Consider the following 9,375-nt stretch of genomic DNA (forward strand, 5'->3'; position numbering starts at 1 on the left):
CTGGCGGTGGTTCTCTTCTGGTGTTCGGTCCACGCTGAAGTCTTTTCGGAAGCGTCAATTGGAGTACGTAAGCTTTTCACAGCTTAATTTAAGTTAAAAAAAAAAAAAGAAACAAGAAGCCCGCATACTCCCAAGACACAATTCGTTTGAGCAGAAAACAAAGAGGCGACAGTGGTACCCGCATAGTGACCATTCATCTTTTTAATCATATACAAGGCATTTAACTGACAATTTGTTTTCCTTTCGTTCAAAGCTTTTATTTTTTATTTTTAAAGCGAGCGAATCGCAGGTTTGTGCTGTTCAGTTTAATTAAGTTTCATTTGCTATATACTTGAGACGTGTTGTCTATCAAAAATTTTCTCGACTCACGCTTGATAGTTATAAACGGAGATTACATATTCGCATGATAGTTAATAACTTGTGGCATTTGGTTTCAGTATTGCTTAAAAAAATGTACGGCTTTCTGGTTCTGTCTGGGAAACTAAAAGTAATTGTTATAGCTAGGGACCGGAAAAATTCGCGAGTTAAATGACCTCTAGGATAGACTGTACGTTCCTCTGCATACTATCGCCTGTTCATTGGCGACTGACATGTGGGACGTCTCAAATTGGTTACATGTAATTCGATCGTTCTTTGATTGAGGGTCTTCAACTGGGCAAGAATCCTCAAAATTAACAGCGAACCAATAGCAAAAGAGCACAAAGGTATAATTATTTAAATGTTAGCATATCACGAAACAAAACAGCGACTTTTTCCGGTCTCTAGTTATAGCACTGGGTGAAATTAATAAGTTCTTGAATATAATATTTCAACAATTAATGTCCCGTGTTTATCATACGCTTGAAAAATAACGTGATTATTTTTGAAAAAAAAAAAAAAATCCCCTCAAGAGCGAAAGTTCGCCTAAAATAAAATATCTGCGCGAAGTTCACGAAGAATTTCCTCCAGTCGGTTCACGGACAGGCGGGCAGCAATCTGGGAAACGTTAACGAGTTTCGCACAGAAATGTCACAGCAAGTTTGCAGAAAAGGGGAGGTGTATGCATGTATGTATCTGCTGTTAACGAGGAGGGAGGCGCGTGCAGCCTGGCCTGTGGAAGGGAGGGGAGGGCTCGTCCCTTCTGTGTCCGCGGCGGCGTAACGACGCTCGGGCCAATCAAAGGAAGGGCTCGCCGGGGGGAGGGGAGGGGTTGTCGCCCTAACGAGCGGACCCCGGGAGCCGCGGACGCAATCCGCCACGGACGCCGCCGGCGGAGGGCGGAAGCGCGGGACCAGCGACGGACGATCCGAGGCCACGACAAGGCCCTGGCAGGAACTGCGCCGCCCAAGTCTCCGAATGAGATCGTCAATTGGACAAGCAGGATACGCAGTTAAAAAAAAAAAATTGGTTGTCTGTAAAGTCGGTTTACGGACGATAGTTTAACGTGACAACGTCGTAACAAAACATTGATGAAATGATTGCATACTTTTATGAATAAAATTGAATCATTTTTATTGAATTATCACTATTTTGTATGGATAAAAAGGAGTGAAATGAAATCTACAATTTAATTGATAGTTGATAAATTACAGTTCGCTCGAATACGAGCGAGATTAAAATTTTTAAGACTAAATACTAATGTATAACACAAAATGTACAGTTAGGGTTTGAATGTTACACATTCCTTTAAAACGGACCATTTTAGCGGAAAATATAATACGACATAACATTAACTCAGAATATTAACATTCGTCTGGAATTACAGACGTAATCACAAGAGAATACAGCTACGAGTATACCAGTACTTGCGGCTTAGCATGGTCTTTTAAGTCCCTGGCAATGGTTTAAATAAAAATGAATAAATAATAAAATTAATGTTCAGCGTACATTGTAAGATACGTTATCGAACAACGCCATACACATAGATTAAAGTAATTTAGGCCTCATTATCTTCTCCGTTACCAAGTGCAAAATCACTTTTCAGGATTCACAACAAACTGTACGCGCGCAATTATTATGCAAGTGCAGTCAGTGTATTCGTATTAAAATTACTTAGAATTTTTCCCAGTAACTATGTGTAACACGGGACAATGTGGCAATATTTATTTAGTTAATTTTGATTTCTTATTGGTTTGATTGACAACGTAGTTTATTTTAGAATTAAATTAATTTATATCTTAAATAATTAAAAATACTGCGCTGGCAAAATTATTCGATTTAAAAATGTATTATTGTTAGTGTTGATATGGGCCGATGCATCGTTTCGTTAAACGATGAGTTCATCGCGTCCTTTCATGCATCCTTGTTTTCACCCAAATGTTTATCTATTTCTGTCAAATGATTCATTATAATATGTAGAAACTAAAAATTGCCCGAAAACTGAGCGTGATAATTTTTAAAAGCAACAATTTACTGTCCAAAAAAGTACAATCTTTGATGTTGCATCATGTTGTGGTAGCGTATGAAGATTTTGCTTATATTTTCACAGTTTCTCATTGAATATTGTCTTGAAATTAAAGGATTCTTTGGTCAGGTATGCAACGGTAAAACGACTTGCTATTTGGAAACATCAAATGTGACATTTATTCAATCGAGGAAACAATTTTTTTTTTTAAATATTACATTAGCCTCTCCCCACTACCAAACCAGAAACTGGATAAACCTAATAAAATCCTCTAAAATTAAAAAAAAGTTTAGTGACAAACCTATTTTGCAAGTGAAATCAGTGAAAAAGGTATGAGTAAAAGCACATGTATCATTCGAATTTAATTTATTTGAGTTACAAATTTTGTGTTTTAACAAACTATTTCACCTTGCAAGTAAAGTGTCAGGTACTTCCTGTTGCGCAAATTTAAGTAAAATAGTTACGCCTGTGTTTATTCATAGACCTTTCGAAACTGCAACGCAACAATATTTATCTCGTTTGTTATCGTGGACGTATGTAGTTTCTACACGAGGCAAGGTATCAGGTGGCTGATAGCAGGCTACCGGCTTGTAAGTTTAGATTGTGAAAGTCTTCACCTTATCGTGTTCAGTTCTGCGAACGTCAAACAAAAAATTCAAATTTCCGGTTACGTACATATTTCCGCGACAATCATAGATAAACAACATTTTAACTTCAATTTTTTCTTCGACCGCCAGACGTGTAAATGTAAACACTGTGTTGTATTGAGTGGGAACACCACATAACTTAGAAAGTCACAACTTTTAACTGTCATAACTTAGAAAACTTGGAAAAATCCACGTAACTTAGAAACACATAACTTAGAACGATCATAACTTAGAAACACACAACTTAGAAACACACAAGGCAGAACCACACAACTTAGAAACGTCATAACGTAGAAAGTCATAACTTAGAACTATCACAACTTAGAAACACACAACTTAGAACTGTCATTACTTAAAAACACGTAACTTAGAAACACGCAACGCAGAATCACACAACTTAGAAACATAACGTAGAAAATCATAACTTATAACTATCACAGCTTAGAAACACACAACTTAGAATTGTCACAACTTATAAACACGTAACTTAGAAACACGCAACGCAGAATCACACAACTTAGAAACGTCATAACGTATAAAGTCACAACTTAGAACTGTCATAACTTAGAAACTAGGAACTTCTAAGTTGCGTGTTTCTAAGTTGTGTGTTTCTAAGTTGTGTTTCTAAGTTTTGTGTTTCTAAGTTATGACAGCACCCCGTATTGAGTGGTTTGGATCTCAGTGCGATCCGGGATGCCTCGTCATCCATCTCCATTTCACCAATACTGGTTTTATAAATATCTATTTATGTGGTTAATTCACTCACAATGATCCGTTTCGTCCGTCCGTTTCCCGTCCACCCGTCCATCACGTGACCTCAAGACAATCAGAAGACACCAACAATTTCCACCCTTCTGTCTGTCAAAAGCCGCCCCATGTTCAACTTTCGACGGACGGATGGAATTATAACCTCCAAAATGTTAGCAGGGTGCTGCCAGCAACTTTTTATCATCTCAGAAAGTTATAAATTGGTTTAGTTGTTTGGCGGCTCCCATTAATTTATTTTTACTTAAGTTTGAACACATTTTAATGTTTGATGTTTTATACAAAAAAATTAACGAGCCATATAAATGTAATCAAATAATCATTAAAAAAACTGTGTATATAATTACTAATAAATGTATCAGAACAGGAACAAATGAGTTTAATAATTTACATAGGCTTAACTTTCACGATTATCGCTCTAATATGGTCCATACACCGTAGGAATTTCCACGAATATTTAAGCTTTCTAGTCAGATGGCAGCATCCAAGTAGAGATATACTTGACGGACGAGATGAATCATTGTGAATCCAGATTTAGGAGCAAAGAAAAAAAAGCACTAGTAAGATATTTAAAAAAAGCTGCGTTCTCAAGTTAATTTTAAAGAAATTAACTTAAGCGCACAAAACTAATAAAGGATCACCGATTCGATTACTTTAAAACAATTTAATTTGCGGAACGAAGACAAATTCTCTATCTGCCAGTTGAATTTGAAAGAACGATCCCGCTAGCCCTCGTGATATATGTACTTTCGCAACTTTGCACGGTCATGCCTACTCTCTAGTATGACGAACGTCCCACGTTGTACTTAACCTTGAGACGTATTTTTACCTCGTGTGTTTTATCTGCTCGGTCGTCAATGTCTCCCCCACTTGCGGGAGTGACCTCGGGCGGCAGTGAGCGACCGGGGGTATATATGAGCGCGGCGCGGGCCCGGTCGCGCAGACTTGGGCGAAGATGCTGCGACTGTTGATACTCTCCCTCGCAGCGCTGGCCGGCCTGGCGCTGACCGGGGGAAACCACCACCACCACCACCACAACCACCACCAGGAGGGCATGTGTCCGGCCCCTGAGGGCGCCGGGGTGTGCGCCGCGACCTGCCAGTCGGACTCCAACTGCACCGCGGGGCAAAGGTGCTGCAGGAACGCCTGCAACGGGACGAGCTGCGCCAACGTGACGGCGCTTCCGCCGGCGCGAGGTACGTCTTCCGTCTCCCCGACTCTCTCTCACTCCGCAGCAATTCTGAACGTGGGGCATCACTAGGGACCGGAAAACCTCGCGGATTCAATGACCTCTAGGATAGCCATCATTATCCTCTGCATTTCTCAAAGTAAACACGCGTGTTCGTCGGGTTACTAAATTGTGAGGCGTCTCCACTAGGTAGCTTGTGATTCGACGCTTCTTTGGTCGATAGTCTCTCATTGGCCCAGAGAGCTCCAGTTAAACTGCGAGCCAATAGCAGAACCAGCATAATTGTACATATGTTTGAATTTCAGTCTATCACGATATGAATCCGCGAATTTTTCCGGTCTCTAGGCATCACGTCTGGACGTACACACCGTTGCCGGTTTGCTCGTGCTGGCGGACTCGGGCCCTTGACGGGGAGCCACGCGCCGGTAAAACTCCAGCACGTTAAACTACAGCATCTCTTCTGCTGGAGAACTTCGTGTCACAGTGCGTGAAGGATCCAGGCACTATTCTGATCGCCATGGGGCAGGCATTTTTTTTCGCGGAAAAGATCTGAACACTTATTAGACTGCAACAAGGTATACCCGCACCTGCGGTTTCTTCCTTGTGATTGGCGGCAAGCTGCGAGAGAAGTCGTTGCCTTGTTTGACCGAGCCACTCAGGACGCGTTTGCTTCCGCACTGAATCACTGTGATTGGTGTTGGTTACAATATACATGTACCTGGGAGGAACTCACCCAATCACGAAACACAGACGATGCTACAGTGTTTTAACCTTCATCTAGTCCCGAAAAATCTTTTCGCGAAATCTGCATGCCCCTACTGATCGCTTAGAGCACGTCGAGAGGGGTCCCCTCACTGTTGATGGGCGGAGACAGTGAGCGGCGAAACAGCTCCGGTACTGGCCCTGGCCAGCTAGTAGAACTTGGATGCACTCTGACCAGGCCATAGGCTCTGTGGGTTGTTTGAGGTGCCCCAAAGTTGTGGTAGACTTAGTTAAGCGCCTTGCAGCATTCCTGGGATGGGGTTTCTCTTGAATCGAGCACAGTTTGGACTAGTTAGGTTAAGGGAGAGTGGGTGGCTAGGATAGGTGGCCTCAGCCTTTTCTTTGTAGCTCCTTCTCAAACACCAATTCGAAATAAAATTCATAAGCTTAGAGTTGGTACTAAACTGGTTCTGAGCCCAATACAACCTTAGAGATTCCGTCGTCTTAGGCCGGCGTCGCACTATGCGGTTACCATTTTCCGCTCGGCGATTGTTTCTAGATCGATTGATCACGTGTTCGAATTTGATAAACTTACTGAGTGCATTCATCGTGCATGCTAATAAAAGTGGTCAAGAGATTACCTAGCAACAAAAAAAAAGTTTTAAATTTTATCTGCAGCGGCAGAAACGCATACTGTGTCACCGGCATAAGATCTCCATGCAAAACCGTGCAACATAAAAAGTTATCAGTCCATTAATATTCTTTACTTTATTTACGAGTATAAGATCACAGTTCTCCCTATACCACTGACGTAACCAGACTTTTAATAGTTAAAGGAGATTTTTTTGTGTTTAATAATTAATGCTAAGTACCAACATCCTCAGCCTTCTTCCTTTTTGTAAAATTACATTGGTGACTGGTATAAGGCCCAAATGGACGACAATTAGTAATAAACAAAGAAATATGTTATACCAAAATAACAAGAGGATTACAACCCTCTGACCGTTTCGTGGGCTAATGAGCACACTAATGTGGCTTGTTTTTAAGTAAGACAGTATCAGCAAATACTTATAACTAGGGACACCTGTATTTCGCGATTTCATTCCATGTCAAGGTATTTCACTAAACACTGTAGCTTTTTCTAAGAGTCATGGTAAACTGTGAGAGTGCAGCAATACGGTGACCACATTCTCATTGGCTCCGTCAAGAGCATGACGACACCTCTCACCGACCTCAGCCAATAACCACAGGAGAGAAGCTACAGTATTTTATGAAATACCTTGACACGAAATGTATTCGCGAAATAAAGGTGTCCATACATATAACATACAGATGGAGCGTTAGATAGGTTTCTGGACTACGGTAATGAATCTAAGAGAGAGTAATAAATTTGGAGTTGTGAGTAGTAGCTGTGAAAGTCACGGAACCAGAGTGGTGCCCGTTCATTAAAATTTGCTTGACTGCAGTGGCGCCTGTATGCGTGACGGGACGTTAATCATTTATAAGCTTATAAATGAATTTAAAATTCGATCACTCATGACCTTTTTTTTATCATCTCACGAAAAGCATAAATCACTTTTATTAGTATAAACAGGTAATTACAGATTATAATCGTAAAGATAGACCACCGTGTTGGTACGAAGAAATAGGGAGAAATTGGCATCAATTCAGCAGGTTAATTCTTTACTTATGTACCTACCTTAACTGTTCTTTTAAACTCTCAGTCTACAAGCCACGTTGAGTGTTGGAAGCTCTGAAGCTTGCACCAGGGTTTACACCTACAAGGTTTAATGAGCACCTGCGAACTGCCTACTTTTCCGTTTATAACTTTCCACAAACAGCTAATATTAAAAAAAAAAAAAAAAAAAAAAAAAAAACGCGAAAAATTATGTCCACCATAATATTAATTTTCAATTATCAGTTTTTTTTGTAGAAAAATTTTTTTTTTGTACGTAACTTTCAACTATAATTCAACTATAATACTCTTGTGACAGCCACTGGGGCAGATATCTTAAATGTACATTCTTTAACTCTAGTAACTGCCTTCAATAAATACTTTTAGACATAAAAATTTAATAGCCGTAACATAATATGTTATTACATAATTTCGTAAAACGGTTTTCTAATTGAGATCGCCCCAGTTCATTGCCTATAGTTCATTAATAAAATTAATTTCATAGTCCATAGTTTGTGTTCGTATTAGAGTTTATATCCATCTATTATGTCCGAAACACAAGATTACTGTATGTTAACTGTTAATTAAGTCACCACAAGAATTGATACCAGGTATCTCATTAGAAATACATATACAAAAAAATTAAGGTTCGTTGTTAAAAAAAGATTCCTTTTGAAGGGTTACAATAATTAATCATTATATTTGTGTGTTAGTGAGATTATACAATCGAAAAACTTGTAAAAAGCCCAAACTTACAATAAAAATAAAAGTAAAAGGCTTCTTAGGTCTTTCAACACAGCAACATTTATCTTACGAACAGATTTAGAATATTTGATTGTATTTTATGACATTATAATAATATTATAAAATTAGTATTAGTTATTTATGTAATTTTTTTTCTTTGTTTTCAGGATGAAATTTGCTGGCATTGAGGAGCTTAGCTGTGATCTTTATCATGAAACAATACTATTTCCGTTTAAATGAAACAAGTGCTTGTTTATAAATAATGTTTTGGTATTTTTCTTTTTTATCTACATTTTGACTATTGAGTTTGTTTTATTTATTTGAGCTCAAAATATAAAAATTGGTATTTGTACTGGAAAAAAAATATTTTAAAATTATTCAGAATAAATGTTATAAATTTACAGCATCTGGATATTTTTATAATTATGTTTTCTTAGTCTTTTTAATAAGAATAATTTCCTTGAAATATTTTCAAACATAAAACATTTTTATAAGAATATATAATATGACGGTGAAATAGTAAGTGGAAAATAAATAATATATGTACACTGTTACTGTATTAAAACCATGTAAAATGAAGATATTTCATTGAACAATACTGTCGCATAAGAAGTATAATATTCTTAAAGGCACGCCTTACACGATGTACTGAAAATGCGTTTAAATTTATTATATTCCGAAACTAAAGGTAAAATTCTAAGTAGAAACTCATAAACATTATGTGGATACACTTTGTAATATTTATAATACTTTTGTAGTAAACACTTTGTAAACATTACTTTTGTTTATACCCGTACTGTAAGATTCCTTACCTTCGTAGCAAAACTGCTGATATTAAGTTTATTTCTATGTAGAAAAACTGGGAATTGCAATTACAAAAAAAGACCTTTTTTATTAGAGAGATGCTGCTATTATGAAAATATGTTTAAATAACAAAAACAAACAAACGCATAACGTAATAGCATTTGAATTATAAGTATTTCATGAAGTTCTTAATAATTTGTATATTGATGATTTTCGTACATACTCTTAGAAAATTGTTTATGGTACAATGAACTGTAGGTAAACTTAGAATACGTGTGTTGTATACTTATAATCACGCAGGAGCGTGGTAAATGTAATCCAAAATGGCGGCCGAGATCAAGGTTAGAAGTCAAGGTCATCCAAGATGACCCCCGGGGTCAAGGCCATTGAAGTGCTCCAACACTTCTCGAGCCCGACACTAATCCCAATTTTCAGAGGAACTATTTTACACTACTATTATTTAATC

General features: G+C 38.1%; 1 protein-coding gene across 1 annotated transcript; it reads left to right on the forward strand.

The window, feature by feature from the left end:
* Nucleotides 1-4,723: 4,723 nt before the first annotated feature.
* Nucleotides 4,724-8,883, forward strand: LOC134533501 (waprin-Thr1-like). Its single transcript, XM_063371024.1, has 2 exons — nucleotides 4,724-4,991; nucleotides 8,273-8,883. Exons 1-2 carry the CDS (start codon nucleotides 4,751-4,753, stop codon nucleotides 8,275-8,277), a joined length of 246 nt encoding a protein of 81 aa, XP_063227094.1. The 5' UTR covers nucleotides 4,724-4,750; the 3' UTR covers nucleotides 8,278-8,883.
* Nucleotides 8,884-9,375: the final 492 nt, after the last annotated feature.

The sequence above is a fragment of the Bacillus rossius genome, chromosome 6 (assembly GCF_032445375.1).
Source record: "Bacillus rossius redtenbacheri isolate Brsri chromosome 6, Brsri_v3, whole genome shotgun sequence".
In the NCBI taxonomy this organism is placed as follows: Eukaryota; Metazoa; Arthropoda; class Insecta; order Phasmatodea; family Bacillidae; genus Bacillus; species Bacillus rossius.